Genomic DNA, 14879 nt, shown 5'->3' with positions numbered 1-14879 from the left:
TTCACACAACCCATTAAAGCCAAAATATCAATTTTGGGAGATTAATTTATGAAAAAAAAACGAAAAAAGGTTTTTTTCAGAAAAAGTTAAATGTTTGAAAAAGTTGAAACATATTTCAGAAGCTTCTCAAAAAAACAATAAAAAACCCAATTACATACATTTTCGAAAAACTTGCTTTTATCAAACAAGAATTTTAGGCAAATATGCCAACCGAAATATTTGAATTTTATATAAGCAACAGAACAAAAGTTACGAAGCAAAAACACAGCCGACAATCTTTGAGGAGACACCATGTGAGCCGAAAAGGTATTGATTTTCTAAAACACTCACACAAATTTTGAGTCACCTTTGAAATCATTTGCAACATAATCATTTGCAATATAATCCTTGCTACAGCAAAATAAAAGTCCAGGCTGACGAACCCGATCCGACAAAACTTGAGCAGACAAACGAAGGTCCGGCAATTCAATTTTATCCGAAAAAAAAACCTAATACATACAACTTCAAAAAACTTTTTACCGAGACTCCAATCCCAGACCTACGGGCAAGAAAGTGTCCGCGTTATCTCCAGGCCAGTTGGGGAGGAAAAAAGAAGTTGTTAAGATTCAATAATAGGGCAAGTTCAATTTTTTGTAAGAAAAATTGTTTAGAAGGAAAAAAATCTGGTTCGCGATTATAAGACGCTTGCTCTCGAAGTTCAAAAATTTTTTGAGCTTTCGACTAATTTATTCTTAATTCTTATTGTTTTTGTCCACTTATCACTTTTATCCGAAAACTCTTAAATAAATTCAAACACTGTAAGAGCCTTAAAAAAATTAAGTTGGGAAAAATTGCATAACTTGCACGACTTAAACCACTAAAAAATAAGTTTGTGTTTTTTTTTGAAATGCTATTTGACTTCGGAGCAAAAACAGCTCCATTATTTGCTGCATATGGGTAGTTCCAGTTTTTCCAAAATCTAAAATCAGTTAAACAGATTCTCATGTTTGAACAAAATCAAGTATCGGGACTGAGGATGATAACAGAGCCTGGAGAACAATGATTTTGCCATAACTATTATATTTTTAAGTGCGTCTATCACGTATCTCACTATCTTAGAGCTTTCTCAACACATTATTTTTGCGTTTTTAATGCTATTTCGCACATCGACGTGGCTAGAAAAGATTTTAGATTTTTACCGATTCTAGCAATTTTTATTTATACATCATATAGCACATTTTTGAAATTCGAACATTGCGGTGGACTGCTGAGAAGTTTGGTTTCAGAGTTTGGTCTCTGGGCTGAAAACCTGACAACAAAAACTTTTTAGCCTATGAGATAAAAAACAGAAAAAAAATTAGTTGTTTTGAAAAATTTCGACTTTCTTGATTGTAAAGAAAAAAATGGCCTTTAAGCTCTTTGAATTTGGGATCGGCCGCTAAAGGAGAGGAGCTTCACAAAGCCAATTTTCTCCTATCAAGTCAAAATCTCATCTTTGAGAGTGTTTTTGAGAAAAGTTTCAAAAATGGTCAGTAAATCAAACATTTGACTATTCCCAGGGCACCTTACTTTTTGTGTCATGATTTTTGTGCTAGAACTTTTTGTACCATAACTTTTTGGCGATAACTTTTTGTGTCTGAAAATTAAAGTCCACTTTCGGAACAAGAAATCGATCACGTTTTCCGTGATCTTTAAATTTTTGCTGTTTGATAGTGGAGTTTGCCTTCCTTCAAACAATTAAGATGCAGTGAACTCAACCGTTAAAATCAGAAGATAAGCAGCGAAAACCAAATTTGAGCGTTTATAATTTCAAAGACAGAAATGATCACGTTCTATATAAGAGGCTTAACTACGTTCTTCGATTCTCAATAAAAAAAATTGAACAATCTAGCAAAAAATTAAAGCTTGAAACTGCTAAAAAAAAGTCTCATTACCTTAAAAAAAATTAGGTTCTATTTTGTACACTTATTGGAATTTTTGATATCCATTTGTAGTTTTGTTGTCATTTGATTTGTAGCAAAATTATCTCGCATCGTACTTTCTTGCATGTATGTAGTGTCCAATTTCTCCATCTAAAATCAGTTTTTGTTGTCATCAACTGATTTCATCCCATATGTTGGAAAAAATCAAGTATCGTTGCGGAGATAATAAAGCAGCTAATTAGTATTTTATCATATCTGCTAAATATTTAAGCAGGTCTGTCACGTATCTTACTAAGTTAGGGCTTTGTGAAGGTATTTTTGCATGTTATTTGAATGAAACTTTGCATGTCAAGCTAAATCGTATTTCGTAATGATCAGAACTATTTTAAGATTTCCTGTTTACCAATCTATCTGTACCTGAACACTAATTAGCAGAAAAATTTCAAATTAGCAACCCTGTGCCTCAAAATCTAACAGCTCAAATCCTTTCAGCTTACAAGATATTATGGTTTATTAAAGTTTTGTTTAAATTTTCAAAGAATTTAAAAAAACATTAAATTTAAGTCTCGTCTCCTGATTTTCTTTTCACTAAAAAAAGAAGCATTGCACATTTAAATTAGTTATTTCACATAACATAGTTCATCAAGCATAAACAAGGGCACCAAAAGCTCAAGAGCAAATATTACAAAGAATAAGTTAAAACGATCCTAGTTCACGTATTGCACTTTCAAATCAATTGACGCAGCAAAAACCACGGCATCACAAAAGCTAGTCGCGAGAGTAAAAAGCAGCAATTCCGATTCATTTTTAACAAATTTTTAACGCTTTAATTTCAGAAATGCTACTCAAAATTATCATTTAAAAATCAATAGCATTTTTGGAGAATTTTTATGAAGTCAAAAGATCAAAGTTCAGATAGATCAATACGTTGATAGCGACCAAAAAAGAGTTCACTATTACTACTTTTGTTTATCTCAGCCGGTACAACACTTTCCTCTGCAACCGGTGTTGCAACTCGCCCCTCCGAATCATGGCGTGAATGACCTTCTGGACAGTTCTCTCCTGGAACTTCTGCTTGACGAAATCGTTCACGATGGCGTGCTCTGAGATCTGGGCGCCGATGGGGAAGCGCTTTTTGATCTGCTTCTCTATTCTGTTCAACACGTCTTGTTGCTCCAACGTGGTGAAGCCCTCAGCTCCTAAAGTAGATTCTATTGTTTATATAATAATTTTACGCATTCCCCAGTTTTTTTAACGTATTTCATCTCAGCTAAAGAATTCGCAATTTCTGAAAACAATACAGCCAACGCACGCATTCGTGTACAAAACAAGCTAAAGATTTGAAGTTGTATTAGCCATATAACAAATTTACAAACGATTACGATTGATCAAAACATAATTTTCAATGCAGCATCTTAGGAGTATATTGCCATCGTAATTTATGGTTAGGGTATATTACGCAGACCTTCGAGCATTACAATTTTGAATACCAAGCGATGTTCATCTTAATCAGTAATGTGATTGATTTTGATTTCGCACCTGCAAGGGATCCAGACATGGCAGCCTCGAGTGTCGACACCTGGAACAACCTCAGAGCCTCATCTACATTCTGCTCACTAGCAAACGGGAGTAGTCTCATCTTGGCCAGACTCTCACTGATTCTAATCACTGCCTCCAGCTGTCTCACTGTGATTGGGATGGACATCCGCTTCATGGTTTCTTGCTCATGTTGTTTTGATCCACTGCGCATTAGAACATATCTGTTGCGCAGTTTAGATGCAGCCTCGGCTGAGATACGAGGACCACATCGCCTACAAAAATTACATCATAACAATAAATTCAATAGCAGAATTATGATCTGTTCTGTTAAACGGCCAAAAGCTACACGTTTGTGGTTATTTGTGTCGTTGTTTCCGACTATTCAACCACAAAATTTAAAGGAAATTTTAGCATCTGGAAAGCATTGATACCCTGAGGTCAAAATTAAAGAATCTTTTGTTTTTTATGGCTATAGGGGTTTAAAATTGACAATATGGATTAATTTATGTGCACAAAATTTCCCATTTTTTCCGGACGCGTATCAACGGAGGCAGTTTTATCCGACCCAAAAAATTCAGTTTTTTCTTTCCTTAGACTGAGTCAGACACCTTGAAGGGCAGTTGGAACATTCAGTGCTTCGCCCTGATACGAGTAGTCTAGTTAGAACCTGATAGTCAACTTCAAGCTTCCTCTGCGCTGTTTGCAATTCGCCTACGAGTTTGCACTGTTTGACAACTTACGATCTGCAGTATGCGATGTACTTCTTCAGGAAGCCCAAACTGATCTCCCCCTCAACCTCTTTCTCCTTCAGTGCGTTTGCTGCATTCATGTGCACACTGATCACGTGTTTAGCCAGTGTCGTGTCCTTTTGGAAGTCATGTTCGTCCTTTACAATGTAGATCATGTCGAATCGGGAGAGGATTGTGGGCATGAAGTCGATGTTGTCGTCTCCTTTTGAGTCGTCCCATCTACCGTACACTGAGTTGGCCGCTGCCAGCACTGAGCATCGCGTGTTGAGGGTAGTCGTGATTCCCGCCTTAAAAAACGTCAGAATAGTTTGCGTTTGCTTTAGACATCTGAAAACCAATAGCAGAACTTTCTGTATGGCGTTCAAAGCCATAAAATGCTCAAAGAAAAGGAATTCATAATCACTCAATTCCTACTTGCTAACAAACTGTTATCATCATAGGTTCGAGACGCAGGGAGGAACTTTGTACTGGAGGGTGGAGCTATGGTGTTGGCGGATGGGGGTGTTTCGATATGAAAAATTGAACGTTTCAAATCAAAACTAAAAACTTTGTTTGGTGTTTCGATATGAAAATTTGAACGTTTCAAATCAAAACTAAAAACTTTGTCAGCAAAAAATCTATAAGAAGCTCAACATAAACAATTTCTTGGGCCCATTGTAGATAGCAATCAATTATTGAACAGAAACCATCACATATTCATGCAGAGTTTATGTATTGCGTGCTAACAGATGTTTCATACCTTAGCAATTGAGATCGTCTGTTGCTCCATGGCCTCATGAATAGCCACTCTGTCATCCTCTCTCATCTTGTCGAACTCGTCAATACACACCACTCCCCCATCCGCCAACACCATAGCTCCACCCTCCAGTACAAAGTTCCTCCCTGCGTCTCGAACCTATGATGATAACAGTTTGTTAGCAAGTACGAATTTAGTGATTATGAATTCCTTTTCTTGGAGCATTAGCTATGGTTCTGAGCGACCAGAAGAAGATAATATACTGCTTAAAACTACTCATAAGAACTTCCAATTTAGTTCAGTTTTATATTGTAACAGAAAGAGAAACAGCAACTCAGTATCTATATTTTATTTTGAATATGTTAAGCAATACATACTCTCTACACTGAGCCTCGATCCTTGATTTTTTAATATAATTTACTCTCAACAACCTTCTTATTTTGTTACCCAAAGGAGCAAACTCTAAGAAACATGAATCACGTACCACAGACGCTGTCAGACCAGCTGCCGAGGACCCCTTTCCCGAAGTGTACACACCGACGGGTGATACTCGTTCGACAAATTTGAGAAGTTGCGACTTGGCTGTACCCGGGTCGCCCAGAAGAAGCAGGTTGATGTCACCTCTTCTGATCAGACCGTCCGGGTGACGTTTACGACTTCCACCGAACAGCAGACATGCAATAGACTTCTTGATGTCTAAGCAAAGTAATTATTTCATCTAATTTAATTTAAAAAAACTGAAAACAAGAGAAAAAAATTAAAAACCATCAAGTTTTCATTATTTGATTAATCAGTCAAAGATGTGTATAAATGAGAAAAACTCATGCAAGTTCTAGAATATTTATAGATAATTTACCAACATGAAAAACTCAAACGCAGGTCATAAATTACCACATACCAATGCTTCCAAAAATGGAAGGTGCAATGCTCCTTGCAATCACTTCATAACAATCCGGCCTGGCCGCGAACTGTCGGAACTTCTCTTCGTCTTCCGGAGTAACAGGCGTGTTCACTGCACGACTCTCACTCTCTACTCTGATACCTACAACTCGGATGTAGGGCGTTCGAATCCCCGCTGCGGCCACGTTGTCATTCGCTTTCTTTCCTTGCATCAGTTGTCTAAAATCAATATTCACTTGAGATTGAGACAGTGTAATTCTGATACTTAAATATTTTTGAAATGCACTCATGACAGAAAATAAAAATTACAAAATGGAAACACGAGTATCTTAGCTATCTACTATTTTGGTATGTAGCATCCAACTTCAACTACTACTAGACTTATTAATGAGATACAACAAACCATATAAAAAGAAGCGGATGGATCTACTTAGTTAGATCCCCTTATGGCACCTACTTAAGAATCTCCACCCCTATAAATAAATACAGTAAATTAGCGCTGAGCATTCGATTGAGAATTAGAATTTTGATGCATTCTGATTGGCCGAAAACCGACCACTTTGATCTACTTAACGATCACTCCTTTCTTGAAAGATGTGGATATTATTAAGTAGATCCAAGCGGATAACTAAGTTTTTCAGTCAAATAGTTGAAAAAACGTCAAAAGTGTCTGACCCTAAAAAAAAACAAGTTGTGACATAATTACACGCCACACTGTCAGAAGCTTATCAAATTTTAACCTGATGGAATATATGCCGGTCAGCGTGACTTTATTTCCGGGGGCCACCTTCTCACACAAGTATCTGTCACAGTACAGTTGTGTGTGTCTCGGCAGTTCCCCATTGGGCACATCCTCCGAAGACTCCTGCAGTTTGAGGGTCTGCACATCCACACACTTGCACTTGTCTGGCATGATGAAGAAGGGGTCCAGGCCACAGGGCGGCTGACCCGGCTGGTCTCTGGAAATGAAACACAATGAATCTAAATGAAGTACATATAATGCTTAAACGGTGGATCATTATAAATGGCCTGTAAAGGTTCATTGCAAAAAGAAGACATCGAGATCAAGAAGGTTCTAAAATTATAGATGATGACTTGTATCTCTTTAACATGAAGCTGACAACAAAGATTGAACAAGACTGCTCGTATCAGGGCGAAGCCCTGAATGTTCCCACTGCCTTTTAAGGTCTATGGAGCAGTAATCACATGAAAAAATTAAATGTTAAAAAATAAATATATATTTTTTTAAATCTGAGATTTTTTGCTTCCAACCAATTTGGAACGATTTCGAAGACGGATTAAATATCCGCTTACGCGTTAATAGCGCGAAATATATCGCGCGTTAATTGTCCCAAATTGGTCAAAATGGCAATCTTAAAACCTCCATAACTTTACGAAAAATGATCACAGGTGAAATATCTTTTCAAATTAAGGTCAGGACAATACCTTTTGAAAAAATTTCGTCAAATGGCTAGTTAAAAAGTCGAAATTTGTCTGAAGAAAAAAAACCCACCCGAGCACAAACCTTCCGCTACTTTCGTTACGAAAGTCGGAAAAATAACGCTTGCATACAGTCGCGTCATGAGCTGGCGAAAAGAGAAAAACTTTAAGCTGAGCCTATTTCGAATCGCGCCAATTTCAAATCTAACAATGGAAAATCCGAATGCTGGAAAATTATAACAATCCAAGCAAAACCGAAGGTTCAAAAATCTCAAAGAAATCGCAAAATAGAATTCAGGAAAACAAAATTAAAATTAGCAGATTATAAAATTAACGAAAAAAGCTATTGGAACGATAAAGTGCGGTCAAAAGTAGACGCGTCAGCCAATCAGAATCAAGATGGGAAAACAAACGTACTAAATAATGTTCATGTACGTTTGTTTTCTTATCTCGATTCTGATGGTTTATCAACTGTCAACTTTATGACAAGTCTTCTTTTTAAACTGCAACCCAGAATGACACCTGTTGGGTGCCCGCCCGTTCCAAGTCAGAGCTGTTAATTAAAAATTATTGGGAGATAGTTGTAACTCACAAAATTTGATTTCGGCACAAATTTACCGACCAAAAAAACGTAGGTTTTGGACAATTCTGATTGGTTGAAAATTAGTCTTTCTATCATGCGAATTGCCTTGCGCTATTTGGTTAGAATGGTGGCTTTTTTCATGATGGAGAGACCGAATGATGGAGAACTTTCAGCCGATCAGAATCGTAGCAAACCGTAACAAGTTCCTATTTGCTGAACGCTTTTTGCAGAAAAACAAAAAAAATGAGAGACTGCATGAAAAAATTTCATGATGGCCTACCGATGAATGTAGTATGCTCGCGTCGGCGCTCCGCGGCGATGACCGCCGGGCGTTTTCATACACAGTTAGTGTCTCTGGCAAGTTAGCAACACGTATCAGCCCGATTGCATTATCTGCTAAATTTGTGCTCTGTCAATATTGCAATTAATGCTATTAACTATTATGTTTTATATGAGATATTTGCAATTTCGTTCAGATTGTAGAAGAATCAATTCTGATTGGCTTTCCATCATTCGGTCCCTCCATCATAAGGACTCCAACTGATTTAGAAAAAAGACGGTAAAGGTAAACATGAAAGCTTAAACTGATAACTACTAGTTGAAGACAACTAAGACCAAAGGATGTTTTACAGACCTAAGAAAAAAGCGTGACTTTTCCGCGTGAAATAGTGATACAAAAAAGAATATCTTGACTCTCAGATAGATTATTTCACAAGACTTTTGAAGTTCGAAATGAATGCTCACAACATGCTTTTAGGGAGCGTAGTGCGAGTCCCTTCGTATTGCACAATAAACACAGAGGCGAAGCAAAGCGAAGAAACGACTAAAAGTATCAAAAAAAAAGTAAAATAAAACGTAAAAATTAGCCTTGAAAATTGAAACTTTTACTGCGGCGGATTCAAACCTACGACCGGGATTTGTAGTCGCACGTCCTCGCATCTTCGTCACGGTCCCTTGAAAAATTACGAACACTAGCCAATAATAAAAAGCAACTATCTGCTAAAAAAAATTCTAATGCTATGCATCAAAAGTCGCACCAAATATAAATAGACAAATTTTGCGGGTAATAATTGTGAATATAAAAAACTTAAGTCACCCACAAAAACTGCATGTAAAAAAGTCACCGCATGTAATAAATTCGAAAGCATAAAATACACTTCATTATGCATTTCAAAATATTTTTAATGCATAGCATTGGAACTTTATTAGCAGATGCATAAATCTTACTTTTACTTTCCGACTTTTGATGCATAGCATTGAAAAATCATTAGTAGTTGCAAAATTTTTACTTTATCTTTCCGACTGCCCTTTAAGGTCTATGGAGTATTGTTCGCTTTAAAAAAAGGATTTTTTTTGTGTGAAAATCATTCCCCCACATGCTATGTAAAGAATAAAATGATATATTCAGCGTGGGTCTAGGGATTTTAGCAGACCGGTTTTATAGCAGCCTCAGAACAATTATAAAAAGTGATAGCTAACTTCAAACGGGGCGTTGGCGATTAGCAACCAGTGCTCGGCTGCGCTTCAATTCAACACGAGTGTTATTGTGCGCGTAAAACTTTGTTTTGCTGCTAATTTAGACTGTTGTGTTTGAAGTTGATAGTTTTGTTGACAAATCGTGAGACAATTGACTTAATTGGGGAACCTTGGCCCCAGACTGAGCGTCTTTTTGAGTCTGTCAATCAATCATCCATCATTTTATTACGTTGGTCTGCTAAAAGACTCATTTTTCATTTTTTATGCTAAAAGATTGGTATGCTAAACGATCGGTCCCCATTCAGCTTATAGCAAAGTATTACATAGACCCAATAGCATGCCTCACTTCAATTTAGAACGATTTCTAAGACAGACTAAATCTCCGCTTACGCGTTGATAGCACGAGATATATCGCGCGTTAATTATCCCAAATTGGCAATCTTCTAACCCCATACGAAAAATGTCTTTTTAAAATTGAGCTCAGGACAGCATTGACTTTCAGCTGATATAAAAAAATATCTATCAAAAATGGCTAGTGAAAAATTCGAATTTTTTCTGGAGAAAAAAAAAACCATCCGAGCACAAATATTCTGTCACTTTCTTCAAAAGTCGGAACAATTGTATAAATAATGCATTTCAAAAAAGTTGCGAGTTTCTGTAATTCAGTTTTAGTATTTTTGTTGTTTGAAACTACTAGCTTTTTTTGGTTCATTTGATGAATTAAAAATGTATCAACTGTGTTATTTTATTACTAATCGAATGTCAAAGCACATGCTATCAGAAAGCCTAAAAGGTGCCACCAAAAGTGGCACTAACATTTGCTAGTTAAGTTAGAAAAAAACTCGTACTATTCAACAACACTCGCATGTGTAATTTGCATATGCGATACGTTGAACTCCATACTTGTTTCCGTTTCGCATCGACTCATTGTGCCAAAGTTGCTGCTTCAATTTTTGGCCGCAGTATAAAACTGATAGCCATTCAAAAATTAATCCGAAGAAACATTTCTGGCCAAAAGATTATGCAATTCTAGAGCTGCTTAATGGTACAATTCACAGTCATTCGTCAAATGCGGGTGCCCCGCAGAACGTTCGATGATACGAGCGTGTGATTGATAACGGCAAGATAACGTAGGTCATTGGCCCACTAGTGTTGGCAGAAGAACAAGGAATCCAGTATGTTAAAGACCGAGCTCAAATGCAAAACCCGTAACAGGTTGCAACAAATGCCAACTGTTCTTATGGATGTAAGCAAGGACTGCTTCAAATAATTTCAAAAAGTTGAACTTTAAGTTATGGTTTCAAATAAGCGCATTTTAAAAATAGCTCACCCAACTCCGTTACATTTCCTAGGCAAGAGATACCCGTCGAATCCAGGCTTGATGGGTATGTCTGGGACTGAGTTGCGACAAGACCTGCACTGGATAGTCACCCGCTGCGCCTTCACTCGGATGCCACTGGCAGCTACCACTATACCAGAGATAGTGACAAGTTTTGACACGAAATCGGACTAAAAAGATATCAAAAACATTCAGTAGATCGGAACAGTAGTAAACTCAAACAAAAAGGGATGCAGTGTACATGATACAAAAAGGGATGCAAACAATATTAGATTAGCCACAGAGATTTCTTATGACCAATACTTCGCAAAAAAGACCTCCTATTTCTCCACTGTTTTCAATATCCTTCAAGCGTTCATTTTTTGAAACAGTGTTTTGACATATTGAAACGCTTAAACTTTTTTTTATCGCCAGCCTAAATTCAAATTACCTTAAGACTTCTGAGAGGGGTGCACTCTTCAGTGGGGTTGAGCATGATCTGGATGTCCTGGATCTCCTCCTCTCCCTCCGGACGTGGCCGTGTGATCTCGTCCGCAACCTCACGCGCAGCCTCCTCAAACTACACACACAACACACAGTACTCATAAAATTATCTCATGGTGACCATTTGATGTATGGCAAGTTCAAACGAAGTTTTTTTTGAAGATTTTTGGTTTCATTGCTACCACATGATTTTGAAACATCCATGAGCCAAGTACAGATAGCCTTCTGTTCATGTTTAACTATAATCCTCCCTTACAACTTGAATATATTCGGCCGGCTGGTTCTTCAGTTTGTCGTGCAGCTCCGTGTCTATCAAGTTGAAGTCTTCCAGATTCACCTCCAAGAAGTAGTTCTTCAGGTTGTAGTTCCTCTTCAACGCATCCCTACAACAGCAAAGAAACTGAAAACCTGTTTTATATAGGAGAAAATATCTAGGTCAATAATGAAGCGCAATCAATGTTTACCAACAATCCATTGAGTCTAAATGAAAATCATTCTCTTAAATGTAGGGTATTTTCACTTTAGTTATTTTGAAAATACCAAAAATCTGAGTCGGACGAATTTTAGTTCTCAGATATTACTTGTCTTGCTTCCGCGATCTCAGCATTGTATTTCTTGTAAGTAAAGCACTCAAGTTTTGATTTTCCAAAAAATTTTCACTGATAAGACTCTTACTTTCAATAAGAGCGGATAACAAGGTGAAGCCCCTTACCTGTATTTGTGATCAAATGAGTAAGTCTCGTGGTAAGTCCTGAGAAACTCTCGGAACCTCTTCTTGAAGTCAGCCCTATTGTCTCCGTGCACACTCGCATCATCCATGCCCAGAGCACTGCTGTAGAAAATGGCACCCTCGTCGAAACCAGACATAGTTAAAAATCAAAGCTCAAATCTGAAACAAAAATTTCTTTCAGCAGTTCGCCTCAGAAGCACAGATGGCATCTACCAACTTTTATCACCTTCTATCAAATCATTTTTCTTTTTGAGCTAAACCTTGTTTTAACTATCTCATTTCTCGTAAAAAAAGAAAAGCTACCGCAAAACCAAACAAACAATTTCAAAATCAAGTAAAAAAAATCCGGACATCAAAATTCTGGTTGTTGTTCCGACCATTTGAAAAATATGGAAGAACTCTGTATTCGGGTGTGTTTTAGTTTTTTGTTTCCACGCAAAATCAGGTACCACAAATAATCATCGGAATGGGTCGAGTTATATATCATGTTAAAGCTTTACCAGTCGTGATTCGAATGCCATTAAGAAACTTTTCTGTGTCAAGAAAAAACTGTTTGATATTTTTGATTTTTGGTCTAATTTCGAGCCAATGAGGTTTGTCAAAATAAGGTCTGTAGGCTTACAATAGCTTACTTAATCTTAATTTAAGCCGTGAAAACTTAGTTTTACTCGAGTTCAGTTAGTTTTTGAAACTTTGAGCGCCATTTGGGAATCAAAAAGCTCAAACTCGAAAAAAAAACACGGAAAATTTCTTAAATTGTATTTTTTTTTCGATTATCTAGTGGTACAGAAGTTGTTTTCCAGTAAATCTATTTGACTATGATTTTCGAATATACCTCATTTCTAATTTTTTGTTCAGATCTTACTATGACACCACACAGAAAAAAAACGATCCTAAAATGAAAACAAAAAAAAACTATATTTTTTTCAGACTATGGTCGGAATATTCTGTGCTATTTACACAGTAACCGGCTACCGTTGTTTACACGTCGAATCAGTGGCTTAAATTAAAAATGATTTTTAATTGGCCTATTTGACTACGACTGTCAAATATTCCTCATTTCTTTTTTTGCTCAGATCTTACTATCACACCACAGAGAAAAAAATTACCCTAGTTTGAAAAATAAATTAATTTTTTAAGACTATAGTCGGAACATTGTGCTATTTGCACAGTAACCGGCTAATCTTGTTTATATTTTGTTAAGTATTTTTCTCGAATCATCACCGGAGAGGGCCACGAGTTTCCATGAACACAGAGGCGAAGCTGTACTTCGCAAACACAAGCGGAAAAACGCTAAAAAGTAGTCTAAAAAGGGGTAAAGTTAAATCATTTAAAAAAAAGCCTTGAAAAATAAAACTTTTGCTATGGGCGGCAATCGATCTTCCGATGTAGTGACAAGGAGTCTCGAGTCCTCGCATCTGCGATACAATCACTAGAAAAACTACTTACACTAGCTACCAATAAAGCAGCTACAGTTGCTATTAAATTCTCAATGTTCTGGATTTAATCTCCAACCTGTAGATTAGTAGTCTCACGTCCTTGCATCTACGCCAGGGTGCTCGAAAGTAAGCTAACTCTAGTCGCCAAGAAAGCAGCAACAGATGCTATTAAATTTCCTATGATTGGAAGTACACCAAAAAAGCCACAAAATGGGCACTTTTATTTGTGACTCAGGATGGAAAGAAGAAAAAAGTTTGTCCGTAGTAACACACTACGATCCACTTTTGAAAGCTATCCAGAAGAATTTAGAACTAAGCAAACATTGTGAAAAACGCTTTCTTTTGCAATTGAGAAAGTACTTTTAGTTTAAAGTTAAAAGTAGTACAATTGTGGATAGAAAAACAATCGGAGAAAGTACAACAATCGTGTATAACTTATCAGGATAAACCTGACTGCAAATTATCTAAGCATCAACGTTATATTTTAGATCGTTTGTTATTATTTGCAGGAGAATGATCTAAAAATTTTGGAAATTATCTCCAGCCACATTTTGGTGAATTGTGAAACTCTTCAGAGAATGATGTTCAAACTGAGTGGGTTAGTGTACATACAAAATCTAATTGACAAATTTTGATTTCAAACCTTTCCTGAAAAAACGACCTAGACGAAATAATTTAAAACGATACTCGAAGTCTATGTCTATAAACAGGGGGCGTGTCAAGAATTGTCTGCGCTGAAAGCAAGTTTTTGAAAAAAAAGGTCAAAAATGTCGTTTCAAGGCATTTTTGGAAACTTTTTCTTTTCGGCGCGCGCTCTCCCTCAAAGTTAGTACATACTGGAGGATGAAGGCGTCTTAAGAAAGATTTTAGGGTTGATCGGCCGAAAATAGATGTCACAAAAATACCGAATGGAGGAACCTTTAGTTGGTGACGAATCGTCCGCAACCCCCCCCCCCCCGCCCTCTAAATCACAAACAGTAGGTGTCAAGCTAGGAAATAGGACACAGCGCATACTGGTCGCTTCGTGACCTTTATCAATAATTCTCAAAAAAAAAACTTGCAATCTTTCTCTCCGAGATAAATGGAAAACAAAACTCTCGCAGAAACACTTCAAATTATTCAAACTTGAGCAAATCAGGAAAACTATCTGTCTTAAGCCAGTGCTCCCTCTCCACCTGCGAACGAATGGATTTAATTTTTTTCGTGAGAGCAAAATGAAAAGACTTGATAGTCAACGCCTTGTGTAAGAGGACTCTACGAAGGAGGAATGAATCTGCAAAACTCGATGAACGAAATCTGCTTCGGAAAACAATAGCAACCATTAACAAAACAATTCCGTAGCCAAAACCTCAATTCATTTTCATAAGTTGTTTAAAAAATTCCATTTGAAAGTAGGATCGTAACGTAAACACCATGATGAATTGTTAGCACTGTTAAATACCCTTGTGTCACAAGCTGATATTAATTGCCTGAGACAAACATGGTTAAATGAACATGACAAACAGTCATAAAATAAAAAGTTATCAGGATATTAAGAACTGGAGGAGAGGCGATGACACATTGA

General features: G+C 36.9%; 1 protein-coding gene across 1 annotated transcript in view; it reads right to left on the bottom strand.

The window, feature by feature from the left end:
- Positions 1-2498: 2498 nt before the first annotated feature.
- Positions 2499-14879, bottom strand: part of LOC134850986 (DNA replication licensing factor mcm5-like) — an 85427-nt gene continuing 73046 nt past the window's right edge. Inside the window, exons 2-12 of the mRNA XM_063866843.1 lie at positions 11859-12037; positions 11403-11529; positions 11094-11222; positions 10655-10833; positions 6566-6784; positions 5824-6044; positions 5410-5621; positions 4929-5084; positions 4181-4476; positions 3441-3712; positions 2499-3100 (exon numbers count right to left, since the gene is read on the bottom strand). Of these exons, the coding sequence (XP_063722913.1) occupies positions 2871-3100; positions 3441-3712; positions 4181-4476; positions 4929-5084; positions 5410-5621; positions 5824-6044; positions 6566-6784; positions 10655-10833; positions 11094-11222; positions 11403-11529; positions 11859-12013 (2196 nt within the window). The 5' untranslated portion in view covers positions 12014-12037 and the 3' untranslated portion in view covers positions 2499-2870. The remainder of the gene's footprint in view (positions 3101-3440; positions 3713-4180; positions 4477-4928; positions 5085-5409; positions 5622-5823; positions 6045-6565; positions 6785-10654; positions 10834-11093; positions 11223-11402; positions 11530-11858; positions 12038-14879) is intronic.

This window comes from Symsagittifera roscoffensis, chromosome 7 (assembly GCF_963678635.1).
Source record: "Symsagittifera roscoffensis chromosome 7, txSymRosc1.1, whole genome shotgun sequence".
Lineage (NCBI taxonomy): Eukaryota > Metazoa > Xenacoelomorpha > Acoela > Convolutidae > Symsagittifera > Symsagittifera roscoffensis.
This window is presented reverse-complemented; position numbering and strand designations above follow the sequence as displayed.